This window comes from Perissodus microlepis, chromosome 7, assembly GCF_051167445.1.
Source record: "Perissodus microlepis isolate ML-2025 ecotype Zambia chromosome 7, ASM5116744v1, whole genome shotgun sequence".
Lineage (NCBI taxonomy): Eukaryota > Metazoa > Chordata > Actinopteri > Cichliformes > Cichlidae > Perissodus > Perissodus microlepis.
The window spans coordinates 60,206,627-60,230,521 of NC_140467.1; the positions used below are offsets into that span (position 1 = coordinate 60,206,627).

Sequence of the window (23,895 nt, forward strand, 5' to 3'; positions counted from 1 at the left end):
ACTCAATGCAGCTGATTTTAATTTAATGTTTAATTACATATGCCAAAAAGTGAAGCTATCACTGCAAACTGTTCATCATAGTCTGCAGTCACATACGTTCCCATTCAGTCCCAGAGATCCATCCATTTCCTGAAGCTCGCCAGCTGTTCCCCCACTTCGTCGCATAGTTTCACAGGACCATGTAGTTATTTTAGGATCGCCCCTTTAACTCAAACTACAGCCCTCTCACTCGAACACACACATTCTTTAGCTTCCACAAACCTTCAGATAATCTGTCTGGCTTTACAGCTGACCATATATACACACATATATATATATATATATATATTTTTTTTTTACACATCTGACCTTAATTGTGCAGCCAGGCATGTGTGTTAAATGTGTGTCTGTATTGTAAGTGTTTGCGCATGACATGTCAGCCCTTCTCAAAACCAAATCTGCCATTTCCACCGTTTCCGTGAAGAAAAACAGATTGGGAGAAAACCTCAAAAATGCCGTCAGGCTCAACACCATCATTTAAAAGAAATCTGATCTGTGGGGAATGTGAGCGAGCGACAAAACATGGGAGATTGTTCTGCAATATAAATACTCTGACCCGGTCTCTCCCCCTCAGCCTCAGACCGCAGCGGCTCCTTTCCAACGTATGCACACTAACTGCTGCTTGGAGGAGAGCCTGCTTGCCCACGTTGCGCTCATGGGGCTCACATGAGGTATGATGAGCGCAATAGAGCGAGAGAAAGCTTGAAGCAAAAGGTTCTTAATATTTTCAGTCTCGTCAAAACAGAGTAAATTTAGCACCGCCTTGGTGCGTTGTCTGGATCACAACAGACCTGCACAAAGATGCAGAATCACAGCTGCCTGAGCGGCTCCTGCCATTTATAACTTAGGCCAAGTGTGCAGTACAATCGAACGTCACAAAATGAACAGGACTTGGATGAATGAGGAAATGAAAAGAGTCTGCAAAACTTTAAAGAAAAGAAGCTGAAAATACACAGCGCTTTGACTGAATGATTGTCAGTTTGTAAAGAATACAGGACAGAGTTAGAAGTGTAGATACTGTGATTTTTACTTACTTTAATTTGAAATAGCAAACCATCTCAGAGTTTGTTCAGTTTCCCAGACTATAGTATGTATTATAGATGCATTGCAAACCCAAAATAGTGTTGATACTGGAACATACAGATTTCAGACCTGAAATCTGTATCTTACTGTGAGTCTGCCTTTGACTTCATACATAAAATGCAGAGGTTTAAATGGGTTTACTCAAGAGACTGAGAGCTGACCCAAGGACTCACAGATCTCAGGTCTGTTTTCTAATAAGTGTAAAGTGACTGGATAATCCTGCCATATTTTATGAACAGCACCGTCTGACTAAATTCGGTGTGACGTATCAGTGACTTCCTACAAAAAACTACTTCCTCTGTAGCCTCTATAACAGGGGTGGGCAACTCCAGGCCTCGAGGGCCGGTGTCCCTGCAGGTTTTAGATGTGTCCTTGAACCAACACAGCTGATTTAAATGGCTAAATTAGCTCCTCAACATGTCCTGAAGTTCTCCAGAGGCCTGGTAACGAACTAATCATGTGATTCAGGTGTGTTGACCCAAGGTGAGATCTAAAACCTGCAGGACACCAGCCCTTGGGGCCTGGAATTGCCCACCCCTGCTCTATAACATAAGGCACCTCTATGCACCTCGGTCTGAATGGAACAACATTGTTATTTTAGGTTCAGAGACACATTTCAGGGACGATGAAGACTTTGGTGAAGATGTCTAAGCTGCCAATGTCTGCACACATATTTATGCTGGACTCTATTAAAATCTAATATTTACAACATAAGTTTAACTTGAGATTATATTTGGGCATCTTTGGCACTCAGTCATCTCCGTTTTGCCAGATAAATTTGGTTGGTTATCTCTAGCTGCACTCCATGCTGCATTGAACTAAAAAAAGGAATGAGTAACTTGGCATTATAAAGCATTAAAATTTGCCAAAGGCTAAAAGTCAACATCAACTTAAGTCCAGTTTAATAATTATTGTTTAATGGTAAATGCACAAAAATCTATTTTCTGGTTCAGAGACTGTCTATACCCGTCTTGATCCACAGCCTTGACAAAGATATTGACTTGACTTGCGTACCTCCTTACATTTAGACAACATTTGACATAATGTGCTCATTTGTTACGAGTTTTGGAGAGCAAAACCTTCTGTGACCAGGACGACTATCAAAGTCAAAGTCAGATATAAAGATACCTTAGCCTTCTCCATCTTGGAATATATGGCTTACTGTTAGCTGTGAGTTAACAGGTCCCTATTTTCCAAAATGCTGCCGAGTCTGTGCCTTTGGCAAAGTAAAACATCTGCTATCCAACTGTGTTTGCTTTTAATCCTGACTTTTCCAACCTTTTGCTTCATTCCTTCCCATGCACTTCCTGTCTGTCTTCACTTTCATCATCCACCAAAGGCTTCACACAACTACACCAACTGCCATTTCATGGGGACTTTTTCTTCTGCAGATGGTGCTAGCTAACGTACATCGGAATGATACAATAGTGTTCACCTACACTGATTTAAAAAATAAAATAAAAAAGTCCAAAAACGGTAAAGCGGAAACGGCGGTTAACTTGTCTCAATTAACATTTTAACCTCTCACCCACTCGGCTGCCAGCCACCCATTTAGAGTTGTAAATGTTAGGTTCACATTAATCCCAGTATATGGAATTTTCCCCTATGACATACCCATATGGAAATCTTAAGACTTCATAACCCCAACACTAGCCTGGAGAGGTCTGCTCTCAATCTCGTGGCAGTTGAGGTCAAACTTCATGAACGCATCCATCTCGCGGCTGCTGTGTGTGCTGTATGGATGTGTGGGTGATGCTTGTTTGCGTTCATGTGAAAAGACAACAGTAATATGGTAGTGGGAATCGAATTATAGTGCAAAGCAGCGTGTGGAGATGAATTCTCAGCTTTTAAGTAGTGGTTGAGGGTGGGGTGGGAGGGTGTTACATTTCATGGGAACATTCCTGCCCTGCTATTGACCCTCTCAGACCCAAGGGGGAAATTCAGCCCTGATCCTCTGTTTTTCTTTGTCTCTCCCCTCATCACATCTACCCCATCACCCTCCTCGAGGTTTATACGCTCTTTAGTTTTACAAAGCTCCACCTTTTCCTCACTCATCGCCATGTTGCTTCTGTCCGTCTTCTCCTGCCACCACCATCTCATCTCTTTCCATCTTAGTTCATCACACTGTCCCACATCTCCATCTTCTGCTTTTTCCTCTTTCCCAAACTGCTTCTCCTTTGCCCCTTTTACTCCAGACACAGTCTCCCTCCTCCACTTCAATTTGCCATTACCATAAAAGGACAAAACTAGGTCCAGTGGCCTTGTTGTTTGCCTCGTAGTTCCTCCATCCGGCATTCTCATTCTCCTTTTCCATTATACTCTCTTCCTCCCCAGCAGAATCCTGCTCCCCTCTTAGCCTTCTATCCCTACTAACATGTCAATTTTAACAAACCTGGCTGATAATGCCAGAGCAAGAAAAGCCTTCAGAATGACCAGACCAGATGTTCTCAATTAATTTGTCAGAAAACATGAAACTTCACCCTTTTCAGTGCTTATCTGTCATGTTTTTTTTTTTTACTGAAGACACCAGTTAAGACTTTGAACGTGCTGGTGCAAAAAAAAAAAAAAAAAAAAAAAAAGTCAACTCTTGGATTTAATAACTGGTCTAACGTCTACATATACGGGATGTGTATTTGGTTTAAGCTCAGATTAGAGGTTTGAATTTTTCAACAACTCTTGAGGAAATTTCAACATCATCCAAAAAGGCACAACTTTTACTTTGTAGGTGAACATTCAACCTGCATTCCATCGAGTTTAACTGTACCTGACTTTTTTTTCTTTACACTTTATAGTTCAGGTGGGCCTCACACACTGAGGTCGAGTTTGCAAACACTGAGACCTAACCATGAGCTCCACAAGGGTCTCTGAACTGCTCACCAAAACAACTACCAAATTCAAATAGTTTCCCCCTCACGCTCAAGTACACTTTTTTGTTGGCCAGAATGAATGAGATTACTTTCAGGGGCTCCTAACATATGGTGTGGTCACACTGATGCTTACTTTTAACACCCAGAAATCATAATTTTTCCGAGGGAATGAGTACTACGTGAAGAATTTGTTTTTAGATATTAGGAGATATCACTGACACTGGAATGTAAATGACAAAATGCCTTGAGCAATGGCTGTGGGAGGACTTAAAATGTCTCCATTAACAAGGTTATTTTCCTTCAAACTGGCTTGAGAAACAACACTTTCTTGTAAGACATCTGTTCATTTTATGGTTTCCTAATCCTCATCCCAGTATTTGCTGTCGCTGCTGGAATTTAGAACGTAGAAGAAATCGACATCAATCATCAAACTCTTGCAGGAAAAAGGTGAATGGTGATCTCACAGTCTTAGCACATATAGTGCCTTTGTTTATATGACTATCAACTATAAGAAGACATGGGGTTGTACAGAGACTATTAACAAAAACTCAAAACATCTCTACACTGGACCTGAAGCTAAAAATGAACTGATGGCAACTGAGGTCTGACCCATATAAGGTTAGGGTGAGAATTAACCCTGTGTTTAAAAGAAAGTAAAGTACATTTAGTTAAAAAGTATTGTTTTAATGTGCTTTAGTTATAAAGCAAAATTCAAAACCCAGAAATCACATGTGATGTAAAGTGTAAAGGAAACAGAGGTTAAGGTTAAGGATGGACCGATCCAATATTACGTATCGGTCCGATATGAACCTAAATTACTGGATCGGATATCGGAGAGAAATAAAAAATGTAATCCGATCCATTAAATATCACAAAAGCACCTCACAAAACTTGTGACATGGCGTAACTCAGCTCATAACCTTAGCACGTCGAGCAGTATGTGTCACATGATAGAGCGGCTGTGGCGTGTGAGACCTCTCAGCGATCTGGTTGAGCATTTGGAGCTTCGCTACCAAACCAGCATTTCATCTCCGAGAAAGTTATCCCAGAGAGAAGTAAAGCAAGTGTGTAAGTTCATCTCTGAATGTTTGTAAAGCATTCCTACGTTAAGCTTAACAACCGATATATGGAGCGACTGCCTCTCTCTCCCTCCCTCTCCTGCTGCTATTTCAATCATGAAACTGATCAATAATCGGTTTTCTGTCACAACTCCCATCTCTCTTACAATAAATAAATATTATAAATGATTATAATAAATAATTAATAAATAATTATCTGAATCTGAAGTTTGAATCTGATGTAAAATGTATAGAAGTCCATTACTGTATATAGTAACTATTAAGTCTAATATACCCTAGTAAGCTATAGTACTTTTTCCTTTGGGAAGGTACCATCTGTGCAGTCTGCAATTCTGATGAAGAAAGATGTTGAATCTATTTAATTATTGTAGAAAAATAATTGATTTCTGTGCATTTTTTTTAAATAACACGTGCATTAAATTAAGGTTGATTGCGTCGATAAAGCATCACAAGGCGGAGGGTGGTTCCCTATTTTTATTTTTTTTGCTGGGAGTTGGCAACCCTATTAGTTAGGTTGTTTAATATTTCTGCTAAGTGCTCTTTAAAATACCAGAACAGGGAGGATGGAGGATTTAAGTTTATTATCTTGATCAGTTTTGCTGAACTATGAAATATTTTGGGTGCGGTGTATTTTTTGCATACAGGTATAACAGAATAGCTTTAGTGTTTTTGTTTTTTTAAAACTTGAGTATGAACTTATACAAAATGCAGCAAGATATTTAAAAAACTGTTTTATTGATTAAAAACACACTATATCGGATTCATAACGGTATCGGCAGATATCCAAATTTATGATATCGGTATCGGTCATAAAAAAGTGGTGTCGTGCCATCTCTAGTTAAGGTTACAGATCTTGTCATCAATGGTGACCTAGACCTCATAGGATTCATTTACTGGGCAAAAAGCTGAAAAAGCTCACTTGAACAGTCTTTTTAATCCTGTGGGAGGGGCCAGGGTAGTCCTTAGAGTAGAGGTCAGTCAGGAACAGGGAGTTGATGAGAGTCGATTTCCCGAGACCAGACTCACCTGAGGACAAAAGCACAAGTTAAGCAACGTTATATAATCTTACTGTTTTCTAAGTACAACCAGCTGAACACATGACAAAAAGGACTTTACATAACGCATGTATAAAAGCATGTGCATGCACTGAACACAATATTGAGATGGCCTGAAGAGACATGGATGCAGTGCAGATAATAAAGCAGATTCACTGTCTGTAAGGGGAAAGGTCAGGGACTCATCTGCCAGCATGAAAAGCTTTCAGATGGAGAGAATAAAACATTTCCTCTCCATCTCCTGCTGACTTTCTCTCTCACCCACCCCCCGTTTATCTACTCTTCCTCTGTCCTCCTCGCTCAGTGCGTCCTTCAAGTATAAATCTCTCTATTTCGGTCCTCACAGTGCCAACTTTCCATTCCCTTCTCCCATACTGACGGCACAGAAGCTGGACAAACATTTACTTGACAAAGAGCACACTCAGTCCAAACATACACATTGCATATGCTCGCCCTCTCCATCACACAGGCCTGTGATTAATAGCTGAGCATCTGGCTTGTGTCTCATGAAAAGGCACTGGAGGAGTGTTTGGTTGGAGGGAAGGAGGGCTGCCTGTCCCAGCAAGACCTCTGACCGACTCCCACGGCACAATTTCAGGCTTTGAAAACTGGAGTAATCTGTGGCCAAACATCAATCTGGGCTGGGTACACAGTAGCTTGAGGGGGTTTCCAAAAAGGACACATCAGAAACAGACCAAGATTAGAGTACTGGACAAAAAAAGGTTACCGAGCAAAAATTAAAATTCTGAATCAGATCTATCAGGTAGGAGAATTTAAAGGTGCTACGAGAAAACCATAACACATCCAGTTTACAAAGAATGGCAAAAATGTGTCGACGCGTGTTATTATTTAGCCATCTGCAGATCATTTTCCAGATGTTTTGTCCATAAAGAGGTCAGAGGACACTTGTAATCTTGCAACATCTATAAAATGTCTTTTTTAAGTTGTCCAACAATCTGAAACCGTTAAATTTCAGTTAGCAGACACGTGACTCAAAGAATTTCCTCAAGTTGTCCTTTAAAAACATGCCTCAAGTTTTCCGGAGATCACCAAATCAATTAACTCACTGATGTTTCAGCTCCAGCATTGTTGTCTTTATGTGATTCCAAGTAGGTGGAAACATGTCTATGACTGTTCTGTTACCCGGTGTTGACATTGATGTGTGTGCTTTTTCAGTGTTTCCTGCACATATACATACCAGCAGGGCATATAAACACCAACGTCCAAGCATCCAAGTAAAGTATTCTATAATCCATTTTACCATTTTCCTCTATAAAAAACTCTTTACTCAAATTTAAAATTGCTAGTGGCTGCACAAACAGGCCTTTTCTCATGTTTAATAAGCAGATGTTTATGCAGTTTTTACTTGACAAATCACAGAGTGGTCAACAATACTGATGTAATGTTATTAGTATAGAAATAGGTATTTTTCACACCATTTACATATTTAAAAAAATGCTTTGGGTAGAACTGAGAACTGATCCAAATGTATACCACTTTTCTGTGTCATTATATAGACTGACTGGTCTGAATTTTCAACTCCATTTAAAGACAAAATCAAATATCAATACTGGTTCTAAACAGACCAAACAGAATATCAACGTCACTATCAAAGCGTGCTGAATCACTGCCTCTGACTTTAAATCTGTGTTGAAAGGAGCAGCTGAGAAAACCGTGTATAGTGCTGGCAGTCCACTGAGCGCTTACATACAGCATCTGTGTGCAGCCTGAAAGCAGGAAGCTGGAGTATTTCCATTTTAATGTGAGTCAGATGTTGCTCCAGTAATTCTTGATTGATAAGCAATTTTCCAGTAACGTCCACTAAAAGTAAAGTCTGCTGTAAAAAGTCTTAGGCTCCTATGTCATTCAAATACTTTCTTTTTGCAAACCGTTGACAACAAACCAAGTGTTCATTACATGTCAGAAGCTTTAACAACACAGACCCTAATGAAAGGTTTCAGCTCAAAGTTTTCCATCATTTTTTCCCCTCGTAGGACTCCTTTCATCCTCTAAACAAACCACCTGCTGGGGGTTAAATCTGCATGGGTTCATTCTTACTGCTCACAGGACAGCTGTGCATATCATCAGGCTACGCCGAGAGGGTGTAATGCTTTGCTGGATTGCATTCTTTACCCCCTCTTAACCCCACGGTCACCCCTGTGTGTATTCGCTCAGCTATGATTGACATTCTGACAATGACGTGAGTTGGGAATCCAGTTTGTCTGCTTCAGCTTCCTCTGCTACACCACGCCCCAACTCACTCATTTGAAGAAACATTTTTTAAGCTAGCAAGCATGCCATCACCAGCTGCACTTTCAGATGACAGCGCTGGAGTCTGTGCACTCACTGCACTAACTGCTTTAATCATTCTCTGTGTTTATAGTTTTCGGTTAATAATTAAATAAAAAATTGATGTCCCTTTTTTTGTGTGCATCCCACCGCCACAGAGAAAATGTTATTATGTGGAAAAGAATGCATGTCCTTTGGGAACTCAGCGCTGCCAGTCTGCAGCTCTGAATTCAGTTGAATCTTTATTGCGTCAGTTGGTTTTGTTAGTCAGGCACTAATGTTTTGGTGCAAACAGCGTATCCAGAGCCTATTGTGTGATGGATGCACTTCATACAAGGAACTAAACAGTTATTGTTATGCATGAAGCTGAAATGACATCTTGATACTGATAAAGCAGTATTGCCATGTGTTTTGCACAACCAGAAACTCCATTCAACTCATCCTGCCAGACAATGTGAGGCAGAATCACCGTACAGTAGTTGTTGTAGGTAGACAAATATTTGACCCTCCATATCACACATCACTGACAAAATGTTTTTACAATTTTATCAGGCTGTTCAGCCTGTGTGAAAGCAGTGTCCTCTGGCATTTGTGGACAGAAAAAAGTCATAGGTCAGCGGTTTCAGTTTCTCTTCCTGGCAGCCTCCGTCTGTGGTCTGTCCAGCCTGAGGGGCAGATGTGACAATGAGGTGCGTCACAAGTAAAGATGGAACTCTTCACACAGCTCACCTAAAATTGCTGAGACTCTGTGCTAACATTTCAGTGGGTCCTCAGCAAACATCACGCTGGCTCGACAAAACCAAACAGGCCTCACAAACACTTTAACGATGAGCGCAAACACTGCAGGGAGCTGCAAGTCAGCTGGGCTCAACTCACATTCAAATTAAGGGCAACACCCATGTGTGTGGATCAAAGCTGCAGGGAATCAATATTTAGAGCCAAGAGTGAATATTTAGAGAGAATTTGCAATATTTGCTTCTTTTTCTATTTTATTGTAGGAAACTCATCAAATAAAGCCAACACACTCCCAAATGACATGCAGAAATGTCAGCTGTACACAGCAGAAGTGAAAGAATAGCTGAAAATGACAGCTCCATTCTTCTGATTGTTTTAGTTACTGCCACAGCCTAAACCTCCCCTAAAGGCAGGTCTGTCCCAATTAGCCTTCCTCGTGCAGCTTTAATTAAATATTGGTTCCATATGACAAGTTGAAGTGCAGTGCCAGCTCTCTGTAAATAGATTAGTGACCTAAACTTCAGTGATGGATGGCTGACCCCCACAGCTCTTCCCTGCTGTTTCTCTTCCTCTCCATCTCTCTCCAGCCCAGCCTGTTGGCCCCATTTCTCCTCTCTGTCCCTGCTGTCATCTCGACCTCTATCATCATTTAAAGGTTGCTTATTTTTCAGTGATACCAGAATCTTTAACTCTTACACCTAAATGTAAATGTAAATTACCCTACAATGCCAGTTGCTCAATACTGGACTGCTACCTTGGCACTATCCTGCTACTGATTTTGGGGCCAGTTTTTGTAATGTTGCTGACTGAGACGGTCTGTGGGTCTATTTATGCCGTGGGCCATACTTTGCCAAAGTACACCGCAGTCATGAATTTAATACCTCCACCACTGGTGAGTGGCTGTGCCTGATGATGCTGAATATCCAGCAATATCTAAGACTTCAAGGGGAGGCATCGGGACTCCAAAATCCTGAACTTATTTCCAGGTTTTTGGACTCATTCACGGGGTAATCTATTGACTGATGATTTGAACATTTATTGCCCAGGTACCACTGGCATACCTGCAGAGTGCACAGTAGCACTCTACAGGATTAATGTACTTACTAAAAGGCCTGCATATTAAACATGTGTTCATTGAGTTAAGGCAGGCTGGACTGCTAGAGAGACAAAAACAAACAAACAAATGGTCAGAGTGGCTTTCCCATGGGATTCCTGACATTCCTCCTCCTCTTTCTCTCTTTGGATCTCAGCTTCTCTCATTCTGCCCTGAGGCTGCAGCTGGCCTCCTAACATCCTGACAGGCCTGCTAACTAACACACAGCACAAACACGCATACACCTCTAACAGACATGTGCGAGGCCTCAACCAGAAAGTGTGAAAACGGGATATCTGGGAAACATAGTGGTGTAAAGGAAAGAACAGCCAGACAGACAGGCATATGAGGAGAGTTGGAAAAGTGCAGTCACTCGTGAGGCTCAGTGGGACTAACTGTAACAGGGGGCCAAACAGGGGCGAAGGTCAGTGTATTGGCAAATGATAAAGATCTGCAAGTTTAGCAGACTGAGAGATCCAGAGCCCAAACTAAACTGTGTCAGCACCCAGTCTGACTGCAGCGAATGGGCGCAGCACACTTTCTTCTGATTTCATCATTTTAAATTTAGAAAAGGGTGTGTAGCGCTGCGATCCACCGAGCCCAAGACTAAATCTGACAGAATCGGCACGTGCTGGGTCACAGCAGGCATGTGCGTCTCAAAATAGAGACGGAGGGAACGGGAGCACAGCAGAGGGGAAGAATGAGCAAAACGAGGCCTGCCTGCAGTGGTTTGACTGAGCATGCATGAACACGCACGTGTGCGCGACCCCAGCCAGTTGCACCAACACACATGCGTACGCAGAGTAGCAAGCAGTGAATGCACTGGGTGCTGCGCCCAGAGGCGCTGAGGCAGGTTTGTAAACAGACTGCCGTCCTGCTCTAACACGGTTGGCTAAATGCATATTACACTAACCACAGATCCAGGACAGAGATCAGGCTGGAAAAACTGAACTTGAGAGTGACATCATTCTGCAACTTTCAGCCTGCTCAGAGAAACAACAGCAGGGTTTCAGGGAACCATCATGTACTCTTGAAACCGCAGGACCTTTCTCACTACATGTTTCTGTGTCCTCTGTGATGACCAGTAGAAGTACTGGTAAAAATCCAAGAGAAATGTAAACTGCACCACGATATCCAAAATATATGACACTGTGACTTTAAGAAACGAACACCTGTGAGGCTGAAAAGCCAAACAGGAAACCTTGAAGCTTGAGGAATTTGCTGTTGAAGCTGTCGCCTGATGCTCCTCGAGTATGACCTATGAGAGAACCCATCAGTCCAGGGTGTCTCCTTTACAACCGTGAAGCACAGCTGTGTGTAGCCTTGAATCGATTTTACATGATGTGCAGGCACAATAAAAGCAACACCTGTACAATTTAATCATCCATTTCAACTCCCTGTCTGGATTTGACGAACTATGAATGAAAAAAGTAGCTCATATTTTATGTCTTTTTCCGTAGCCTCCAACTCCAGGAAGAGACATTTCTGGACCAGATGGAGCACAAAATCCCCTTAATGTTTGTACTGAGTTTGCCAGCACTCTCTTTGGGAGAATGCCTAAGGAGCAACGCCCAAAACAACTTAGAGAAATGATTCCAAGTGCCTAAGTGCTTTAGACACTTATGTTACCATTAGATAGGTGTCTGTAATGGTATTCTATGGCCAAAATGCAAACATCAAAATCCATCTACATACAGTCTCTGGCTCCAAATATTTTCAACAGCAGGATGTTTGAATATTATATACATTACTGCAATTATATGTTTAAATCCAAGACATTTCAGAATAAATCTTTAGGTCAAAATTAAATTAAATAAGAAATAAGCCTCAACATCATAGTTCAGTCTTGCTTCTTCGTGTGGTGCTTTACAGGGTTTCCCAGCAATCACTTTGGCTTGTCAGAGCAGGAAAAGCACAGGTGTTACCACCAACGGTTGCTCACTTCCATTCTGCTGAGCCAATAAACAGTGGTGCAGCAAACCTACAGTCAGATACACAGTGTGATGCAAGCATTGCTATAGTGATTAATTGTGCCTGTAGGAACATGTCAAAAGGACAAAAGCTCAATTATACTTTTCCCATGAAAACATGACAGTGTTGGAACAAGTCCCATCTTTATCTACTGACTTCATCGTTTTAATTTATTTACTTCTATTTAACTAAAGTGCTTCACTGTTAAACTGTTTACATTTGATACCAGTCTCTATGTTCTCAGTATCTCAATGTTTGGGAGAAATCCCCAACAACGAAATGATGAGGAAGTACTTTACAACAGTGGGAAAGAAAAACCCTTTTAGCAGGAAGAGACTTCAGCAGAACCAGGCTGAGGGTGGGGCAGCCATCTGCCGTGACTGGTTAGTGGGTGAGGGGAAAGAGGAATGAAAAACAAAGGGGGACAACATAGTGATACAGTGGGTTTCCCATCAACAAACTCATACCTTCCTACTTCGGGCCACAGCGACCGCTGTGATTTTTTTTTGCTAATATTAGAGATTAGTTTGTAAAATATACCATTCTACTCCCAGGAGACTGGTCCATATTTGTAACTGGTCATATGCTGCAAACACTGGGCCTCTCCTATAAAGGTGCTTTGAGGTAGACTGGAAAACTTGGGTTGACCTATCAAGTTAATAATTACCTGCACATGACCACTTAGCTGGACTGCTGCTGTTTGGCTAGCAAAGCCAGGTAAGCATGTTCAACCTGCTTCACATTACAGGCTTTTAGCAGTGTCAATAATAATAAAATTACCTCAGCTGACAGCCACAACCAAACCAAATGTTTGATTTGACTGACGGGAGCACAAACTGAAGCATGTGACCTGAACCTGCAGGACAGTGCATCGTTTCCACAAAATAAATGTGATTCATAAAACCCACTGTGTTTACAAATACATATAGTGTCACACTTTTTGGTAAATTGCATGAATAAATGGGTTCGTAATAAGAGTTAACATCATTATTGTGTGAGTGACTGTGTGCGTGTTTAGTGTCTATCAATGCATCTGGTTAAGCCAGCAGATTAACCGGCCCAAAGCTGTCTTTCAACCACTGCCTTCTGCAAGGTCAGTAGGCAAGGCGGTCAATCCAAAGCCTGCATACGGTCTTATCTGGACACGCGTACTGCACAGCGTTACTACACACACAGGCTTAGAGGAACACAACAACAAAGGCAGAGACAGCAGGACACACAGGCAAACAGTTTTACGATGCGGATCAGTGAGGCAGATACTGCTTTTGATCTGTTAAAGAGATTCAGGCTCATCCATCTGCTTCAGTCACTGCCACTGACCACTAGTAACAAGTGACTCAATTTGCTTCATGGATTTCTATTATAAGCAGCTGAAACCATGCGAGAAGCTGCGACCTGAGAATGTGGAAAACTTTGTTGTGGGAAGCTTTTAAACCCATCTACGTTAGCTCATATCAAACTTCGCCACTCCTGAGTTCAGACTCTTAAAGGGCTTTTGATGTGCTCTCCTCCTGAGCAGCTCTGGGAAAGCAGAGGAGTGATGCTGGTAAGTAGTGGCCTTGTTAGGCATCAGAAGCAGCGTGAAACAGGCATCGCTTCCCCTCTCCTCTGAGCTCTCCTCAGTTCGCGTCTGACTCCCAGCTCTGTTCAGCTCTCTGCACTGGCGCTGGATCTTGCTAATCTTTCCAGGAGTTCCTATTCAATCTGCCAGCTGGACAAAAAGGCAGGAAGCACTCCCACCACCCACCCCCTCGGTGAGCGGCAGGACTGGGAAGGGAAAGACAGAGTTCGACAGAGAGCAGAAAGAACTGAGAGGACAGAAGAATTTAAAAAAGAGAGAGAGAGAGAGAGAGGTTTCTGGTGGCGTCCCTTCTCAGGGAATGACTGACTGACAGCAGAACAAACAGAGCTGCTTCCTGGCCTGACACGCACAAGACATGTAACACACAACTTAGTTTTTCGGGTTGGGGTTGGGTTGGGTCATTTAAAACTTGCCCATAAAGTGCTTATCTTCTGTGTCAGTCCTCCAACCATCAAGTTTCTAAAGCAAGTCCAAACTAACACTTTACAAAAATTATTTTCAATACACTGAAATCAATAGAATAGTGCTTTACTCCACTGTGGATTTACATTGACATTGTGGAAAAAGGTGACAGTGTCTTTGCCTGGTGTGACAACTTTAACATTACTGTACCAGAAGGAGCTTCTAATATCTCTTCACTCTTGCACTGTCACCAGTTTATCCTGACTTTGCATAGCTGGGGGTCTGTAATTTTAGACAGCTCAACATCAGGCTTTACACTTCAGACTTCTGTTATAATTCAGACGATTGCCATCTACAGAAGTTCTCAGATGATACAGCCATCATTGGATGCGTATCAGACGGGAATGATCAGGAATACAGGGGGGTCATCAGTGACTTTGTTGGCTGGTGTGAGACCAACGTACTCCAAATCAACGCCGGCAAGACAAAGGAGATAATCATAGACTTCAGGAGGAAGTCACCCCCTACAACACCGGTGAACATCCAAGGGAAAGACATTGAGATAGTGGACTCTTATAAGTACCTGGGTGTTCACCTCAACAATAAACTGGACTGGACTACAAATACAGACATCCTGTATAAGAAGGGCCAGAGTCGACTCCACCTGCTGAGGAGACTGAGGTCCTTCGGAGTCTGCAGGACTCTGTTAAGGACATTCTATGACACTGTGGTAGCATCTGCCCTTTTCTATGCAGTGGCCTGCTGGGGGAGTGGATGCACGGACAGGGACAGGAGCAGGATTGACAAACTGGTGCGGAGGTCTAGCTCCGTGCTGGGATGTCCCCTGGAGTCTGTGGAGGTGGTTGGCGAGAGGAGGATGTTAGTAAAGCTGACATCCATCATGAACAACCCACATCACCCACTGCATGAGTATGTGAGTGGGCTGAGCAGCTCCTTTAGTCAGAGACTGAAACACCCTCGCTGCAGGAAGGAGCGCTTTCGCAGATCATTCATCCCAACAGCAGTTAGACTCTATAACGCCTCAATCACGATGTCATAAGTCACTGCACATGCATAATGGACCTTCCATGTGTACGGACATGTGCAGGTATATGTGTATGTATACATATGTATATTTAGTGTGTACATGTGTGTGTGTGTGTGTACATGTCTATACATAGGAATAGTAGTGGTACAATAGTTATGTCACGCTATATAGTTTATGTCTTGCATATTTCCAACTATATCCATAATCACATACTGTGTATGCTACCATTGTATATAGTGTATTATCTTACTTTTTTTCACTGATTGTACTGTACTTGTATTTTTTATTCTGATATCTGTACCTGAGCTGACGCAAAAATTTCCCTGTTGTGGGATCAATAAAGTCTTATCTTATCTTATCAAAAATTGCAAGTAACAAATAGCTGTTAACCTGGGTAAGGTTATTTTAACCCCTCTCTCCTATGATCTGTGAAAAAAAAAAAAAAAAAAACTGAAAAAAGACTCAAGGTGAAACAGAGCAGAGGAGAGATTTATTTTTCCTTTATTCCCCAAATTAAAAACTGAATTTCATTTAAAAAAAAATCTTTTGCAGTAGTTAACCCTTGTATGGTGTTCGGGTCTGTGAGACCCGTTTTCAGTTTTTTTCAAAAGAAAAATTAAACAATTAATTATTTTTTCAACCTGAAATTCATTGGGTTTGGCTTATTTTCTGTGAAGAACATAAATCTGAACTAATTTTCAATGACCTCATACTGTACCTCCCCCCACGCATTTACATTACATACAAGGTGTTCGGGTCCACTGGACCCAGGTCTAATAAAAGTGTTGAAAGTGTAGATCCTGTGTTCCTACACTCTGTCTTCCTCCTTTCTGGTGCTGCTGATAGTGTTTTCATCCCCTCCTGCTCCGCACAAAGTTGCAACATTGTTGAAAATTCAACTATCAACACCGTCTGCTCTTACATTCCCACACATTTTACCCTCTTTCTTGAGGGATCCAAATTTTATTTTCTCATACCCTGTCCCACCTGCAAATTAGGGGCACAATACTATAAATAAGACTTTGCCAATATGGTTCCTTATCACAACTGATCAAGATGGCAAAAGATTATCTGCTGCAAAGGCCATCCAATTCATTTTGGAAGAGGGAGGGGCTTCGGATGATGATGTTGACAAAGAGGTTTCAGAATATTTCACATTTCTGAAAATTCAGAGTCTGACAGTGACTTTGAAGAAGAGGATGAGGTTGAGCATCATTTAGTAACAAAACGAAGACGAGTACCCCATCAGCAGCCAGCTCCAGGACCAGAACAAGCCCACCAGACAGCAGGTGAAGAAATATGGATGTCAATAACTGGTGAAATTGAATGGTCTTCTTGCCCAAGAAATGAGCCACCCTGCAGAGCTGTTACTGTGATAAGCCAGGGCCAACACAGCTGACAGTTACTCATGTGCAGGACATCAAGTCTTCATTTGAGCTTTTCATCCCAGATTCCATCCAGAAAATTATTCTGGATTGCAGTAATCTAGAAGGAAGGTGTGTTTTTGGAGAGAGGTGGAAGGAGATGGACCAAATTCATCTAAGAATCCCAAAGGCCTACTTTGGGGTTCTTATCCTTGCAGGAGTTTTCAGGTCCAAAGGGGAATCCACAGAATCCCTGTGGGATGCAGAAACCGGCACGAACCTTTCCATGCATCAACGTCTCTGGAAAACTTCCACAAAATTTCCAGGATTATCCGTTTTGATAACCGAGATGACAGACCAGCTCGACGGCAGAGAGACAAGCTAGCTGCCATCAGGACAGTGTGGGATAAGTGTGTGCACCACCTCCCCTGTTTTACAACCCTGGGCCTAATGTCACCATTGATGAGCAGCTGATCCCATTTAGTTGTGAAACATATTGCTTCACGTGTAAATGTGTTGTGTCTTTCCACTCACTCCACTTGATTATAACTGATTTATGTTTTTTATAACATTTTATATAAAAAAAAAAAAACGAGAAGCACATTAATTCATAAATATGATCTAACAAAGGTAAAGGGAAAAAAATAACCATGTTTGCTGTTCATATGGCTTGTAATTGGGATGAAGTAAACATCTGTTGAGTAATTTAACATAAAATTGTTTGATAGTGTTAATTTGGAAAGCCAAAAACTCTAGCGGGTCCACCAGACCCATGAGCACTGGCTGAGTAACAAAAATATGAACACCACACAAGGGTTAATAGATTAAGAGTGTAATATTTACTTAAAATTCTTTTTGGGGGGGTTTCATTTTTGTTTCTAAGGTCAAGCCTTAACAACAAGCTCAAGTGCTTGCTTGCACTACTGGAATCTGAGCGAGTGAGCTGCAGGCATCAGCCCAGTCGTCTAATATTTCACCATCTGTCTTTCCAAAAGTGCGGCAGAACAATGCAGGGCCTCAGAGGCCAGCTGAGCTTTCACACTTCGTGACAATGCCAAGTACAGCAGAACTGAAGCCAACCTTTAGTCTTAGACTGTAGCTCCAGTTGGCTGCTCGTCAAGTCAAAACATAATCAGCTCTTCTGTCTCTCTTTCTAACACTGGTATTTCCTTTTTTTCCTCCTCTGCAACTTCTCCATTAAAATACATTGTTCTGCGATTGTGACTTTTATGAGCCTCATATTTGGTCGAGTCCGCATTTTATGATGCAGATGCAAATGTTTAACCTACTGCTCTGGAAATCTGTTCAGGGTAACAGTAGAAGTAAACGCCTAACATGACAAAAGAAAAACACAAAAAAACAAACAAAAAAAACGCAGTTTGATTATGTTAACAGATATAACAACAGAAGCTGCAAAAAGTGTTGAAGCTGCATGAGCCAACTTCACAATTACAAGTGGCCCTGCATATTTAATTGGTACTTTTAACCCGTTAAGCTCTTTATCTGGGTAGACAGAAACACACTAGTTGCTGTTTCAGCAACACTATGGATTAATCCAGAGTCTCAGCAGGTCCTTCCTGTCACATTTTTTTCTCCAGTGCGTGTATGCAGTACCATACAAAAAACCTCCCTGTGATTCTTCGCCTTCAGAGCCTCGTCCCCAAAACCAACACAAGTATTCGTGTGTAACTGAATCCTAATTAGCCAGCATTAATAAGATGTATTTTTTTCTTTTTTTGTGTGTTTTCTTTTTAAGATTTCAAAAATGATAATTATGATGCAATTTTTTACCAGTAACCCTGATAAATTAGGTAAAACATGATGTACTAGAATTTGTGATCAGTGTCTTTGCACTCTGTGCTGTTTAAATAAAACAAGAGTTTTCAGACAACAGTGTGATGAATACAGGAACAGACTGCAGCTGAGAAACTTTCCACTGAACTTTCTCTTTAAAATGTGCTCGCTAGTTATGTGTGAAATTTATATGGTGCTGCATGCTAAGAAATCTGAGACGCGACGGAGGGGCCCGCGTGTGAGAATCCCTGAAACAGGATGGTGCTGATTGTGGATCTTTGTGGCCCTCTCCCAAACCGTCACTCGACTGCTCCTCCACAGTGGCTGTTTACTAAACAGGAAACTAAAACCCCAGACTGAGACAATAATGAGTGGACGCCTCTTTACGTTAATGTCTCTCTCCATTCACTGAACAGCTCGGGGTCACCACAGGCTACAGAGTTAGATTTATGACCTCTTAAAACATTTTAAAAGTTGTTCAGTTTAAGACAAAAACAAAGAATATTTCTAAAGCACAACAAGAAATATTTTTTCCCCAAAAGTCAAATCAGTAGCAAAACAGAGCAACAGCGATTGGTTACCAATATTGACTTGCTTTTAGTTACTATGAGTTAGAAATGAGTCCATTCTTCAGTCTGCTAAAGACGATTCCTTTTCAGGAAGCCACTAAGAGCGTTTCCCAAAATTTTGGAATTTTTCCTTTAAGATCGACTCATATTGTAAGTTTCATTTCCCTGTTGTGGCCAAATAAGGAAGTTCGACTACACAGATCTAAGCACTAACGTCAGATGGTATTATTTACTTTAGGGTTAGAGATGGGGTAATAAAGCTGGAGAACGCAGAGAGACAAACTAACACTCCTGACAAAGAAGTATGCAAAACAAGAGAAACTGAAGCGAACAGATAAGGCATGTGGATGTTTGTTTGAAGACTGGCAGTGATGAGAAACATGATTATTCTGCACTGTTGTTGTGCTGTTGCATGTCATTATATATTCTAGTGTCCTGTTGCTGTATATACACAGTATATTGTATCTGAGAATCAGTAATAAAGATAGAAAAGAATCAGCAACAAAAGACCTACTGCCAGACAGATGTGTAGCTAAGTTATAGCAGCTGGCAAACTAGCCACACGGCTATTACAGTAGAAACAAATTTGGATCTTTGTCTTGTGCCATTATATGCCCAAGTTAGGATTGCACTGGCTGGTGAAAAAAACTTGGTGAAAAAGTGACCTTTTACATATTTAGCATTATGTAAAAAATACATAGCAAAATGTGTGACAGCTGAACAAACATGGAGGACATATTTACAACAACAACAAAAGTAAAAGTTGTATCTGTTACAATCAAAATAACCGTGGACCACCTTCTGCTTCAGATCTATATAGACAATCCAAGCCATTGTTCCACCACTCCCCTGTTCCACTTCCCCTGCTCTGTAATGCAGTTAGCCACATTTTGCACCCGACATCCTGCAGCTTACTTTCCAAATGAAGTCATCCAAAACACACTGATGTGTCATTGTGCGTCCTGGCCAGAGGAACGTGAGAAAACCCTTGTGGGAAACTGTGGAAATCCATCTTTTACTAAGGTGACAGACACACTTTCTTCATCACTGAACAACACCTTGAAGCCTTTAACTGCCTTTTAAACTGTCAACTCTTCATCCTGAGCAGCTGAATGTGACATGTATGGGATGCCGCACATGTTTTACTGTCTTTGAACCTGTGCTGATGACTCATGCACGCAGCAATGAAAAACGCACAGCAGTGGCAGGTGTACACATAATAGAAGCAAACATGCACATGAGTGTCCTCACTTACAGTCAAGGTGTTGATGTTTCCAACTTACCTACAACCATTAATGTGAACTCAAACCCTCTTTTGACAGACTTCCGATACACCTGGTTGGGGAGGTTGGCAAAGCCCACGTAGCCCTCTAAGTTCCGCTGCTGAAACAAAAAACACACATTCTGTCAAAGAGATCAACAGCATGAATCAATAACACACTCAGACTCTTAAACACGCATCAGAATAAATATATGTTTGGAATAGCTGGAGCTTTATGCACTTGTTAAGACAAACAGCTGGATTTGGACACACAAGGTGACACAAATCTTGCTTTTGCAAACCTGTTACTAGAATTTTTCTGTGCTACAGTGGCAGAGCCTCTAAGAGATGAAGTACAGCTGGGTTCAATACATAAAGACTGCTATAAGGGGAACAGAAGTGAGTGGAAGAAGAAAGAAATAACAGGTTTTCTCTTCGATGGAAAGAGGAAGTCGAGTCAATTCTGTCAAAGTCCATGAAAAATGAAAGTGGAAAACACCAATACACGAGGCCAATCATTTCCTCAATAAACACAAGAACACACAAACAAAGAGAATGAAGACGAGCAAAGGAAGAAGGTCCTACGTGAATCGTGTCCATCATGTCCCGCATGAAAGACCGGTCGTACTGAAGGCAGGCCGGATCACTGATCTCCCTCTACCTCTCCGTATCTCCCAGCCTGCTGTCAAAATAAAACCCCGCCCTCCAAACACATCGATTGCTGACCTCTGAGGCTGCCAGGCGTGGCACTGATGGAAAGTGCAGCACTGAGAGGTCTGCTGGGGGTTAAAAACCACCCACAGCTAAAGTCAGCAGCCCTTTCTCCATTCCAAAACCCTGATGTGAGGTTAAATAAACATCATAAACACTTTAACCATTTTTATAAAAGTGTCAAAATTTGTGCATTTGTCTTTCTGGAACCATTTGGAAAATTAGCCCACTGAATTTTCAAAATGGACTGCATCATTGCCAGTGTAGGAAACAGCTATTTTTATTGCAGAAATTTAACCACTCGATCAATTTCAGATGTTTTGCTCCTGAATTTCTTGTTTTTGACTTAACTAGTCAGTAACTAGTGTCAACTGTCCCAGCTGACTCTTGGTAAAAGGCAGAGAATGCCTCAGAAAGACTGAAACAGAGAGTGATAACCATTTCCTGCCACATCTACTTTTGAATCAACTATTGACCTCAGACGCACTTCTTTAAGCCCCTCCAACCCAGAACCAGACACCATTATAATTACATTTACTAGCTTTAGTATCTACAGTGATATCATGCACTCTGACATTCAAGCTGTCATATATCGTAAGAGTTGTTCCATCCAATCTACTTCTTTTCCACATTAGATGTGAAGAAGATTCAAACAACAACAACAACTTGCTGCAAATCCTGAGCTACAGGCGTTTGTAGTAGAATCACCTATTGTATCGATTTCAAAATCCTAGGTGAGTTCCTTCTTGAGTTATCGCAATCACAGGATTTTCAGAAATCTTGACCTCTGGCTTTGACTTTGAGGTCGCTGAGATTCAAACTTGTGTGAGATTTTTAGTACATACACCTATGGTATACATTTGAAGCTCATTCCTTCTTTCTCAAGTAATCACATTCACAAACTTGGGTGTAAACATTGCCCACCCACCCAACGACAACACTCAATTAACCAGAAAGTTCCACAAACCCAGCCAGAAGATCTGTGAGCTAAAACAAAAATATCAACTTACATCAGTCCCAAATTATTTAGAGACAAAATTTAGATATGGTACAGAAAAAAAGCTTCTTTGTGACTGGAGTCAAATGATTCATACCATGTTGATTTCAGCTTTTTTTAGTACATTTACTAACATTTTTAGTGCTTGTGTCCATTTATGGAAAACTCCTCTGGAGTATTAAGTTATCTGCTGCAAACCCTTGAAGTGCAACAGTTTTATGTTAAACTCTTTTATGTTAAGTTTTATGTTAAGTCACTGCAAAGGCTAGATGATTTGTCACAAAATGGACACATCCATTCCACAAGCAAAACAATGTGCCTGGAGTTTCATGTTTTTAAAATGCTGGACAAACACTATAATAAATTGTATTAATGGTAAGTATAAATGGTCTGATTCTTATATAGTGCTTTTCTACTCTCCCGAAGTACTCAAAGCGTTCTATACAACATGCTGGCTGTAGCTATATTTTTACATTTATAACTACAAAAATGACACAAATCAGGTTCCTGTTCCTCGGGGAAACTTCCTGCCATGGATCTAACCTGATATTAACACAGTACAAGCCTTAGATCTGTGATATTCAGAAAACTCTAAGTTACACACCACCATCAACAGTGGATATTAACAGCTCACAGACAGCAGCAAAAAAAAAAAAGAAAAAAAAAAAGGAAGCAATCTATGCAAATAATCAATACTAGGGATGAACACAGGTCGACAGCAGGCTTAACTACTCTGAACTTGCCTGAAGCACTTTCCAGTGCTTCCATGCCTGAGTCACAAAGACGGTAGTAGAGTGCGTGTTACATACACAGCATTGATCTTCACAGCACCAAACAGAGAAAAACACATCTGAGCCACATGGCCTGAGTAAAGCTGTGTGAAAAAAAAAAAAGAAGCATGGAACGCTGATCTCATGCGCTATAGTCATCCACAAGTGCAAATGCAGGTAAGCATGAAGATATAAAGATATAGAGAAGCAAGAAAGGAATGATGAAGGACAACAGCAAAAGACATCAGTGTGGTACTTTAATCCACTCGTTTGACTCTCGTTCTCCAAATATACAGTGGATATCTCTGTGCAAAGCGCTCCAGGGTATCACTCTGTGCTACAGTGACAAGAGGGCAGCCAGTAATATCCACTTCCAGTTCATAATTCTAAAGGGCTGCTTTAGAATACAAAGAAGAATAGACGTATATAAACAGTGTATACACTGTTTATGAAAGATGGATGTTATTACGAGGATGTCAGCAGCTGGTTCTGGAATACATATTCTGAAGCTAATGTTAGAAAGCTACATCTATAAATTGCATGGATGAAAAGCACATACATCCATACTTGTTAATTAGCACTAACAGACTAATTACACTAAATACTACCATTTTAACCTTGGGAGAAGTGAAGCACAAACTTCTTGGAGTGTCTGTTCCTCACAGAAAGCCATGTTTGTCACATAATTAGAAAGAAAAGCAAACTCAAAACACCAATAGCAGAAACAGTGGACAGGTTAACAGAGGTGACACCTAACAGTCATATCCGTTTTTGCAAAAACACTTCTGGTCCTATAGAAGTCTATGCAGCCTCTGACCTCTGAAAAAGGAATCCACCCCTCACTCATCACATCTGGTTTGTGTCCATATTTTACAATCTTTCACATTTGATCTTATATTTATCTCTTTTTAGTATGCCATGCTTAAGTGTACCTGCTGTTAGCAGGAGGGACAACGAGGCATGGAGGAACTTGAGAGTAAAAGGCCTGTAGTTTATTGCCATTTCACGCCTGCTCTGCCAACAGCTTTTCTTATTAACTCACACGAACAACAAAGTGTAGTCAAGCAAGCTGATTGAAAAGGTCAGACAATGCCTTCACCCTCTATTCCACTTCATCACTGTGGTTATGTTCAGTCTATGGTCTGATTTAGAATCTAGATCCTACAATGTAACCTACATAAGTGGC

At 41.2% G+C, this 23,895-nt stretch overlaps 1 protein-coding gene across 2 annotated transcripts in view; it reads right to left on the reverse strand.

Annotated features, from left to right (window-relative positions):
• LOC146384390 (septin-7-like) overlaps positions 1-23,895 on the reverse strand; it is a 51,752-nt gene that overhangs the window by 24,688 nt on the left and 3,169 nt on the right. The window contains exons 2-3 of one of the 2 annotated variants that reach the window (XM_084936360.1): positions 20,254-20,350; positions 5,988-6,094 (exon numbers count right to left, since the gene is read on the reverse strand). In XM_084936360.1, the coding sequence (XP_084792486.1) occupies positions 5,988-6,094; positions 20,254-20,350 (204 nt within the window). Of the gene's footprint in view, positions 1-5,987; positions 6,095-20,253; positions 20,354-23,895 lie in introns of both variants that reach the window. The other variant, XM_084936359.1, reaches the window with a different exon arrangement.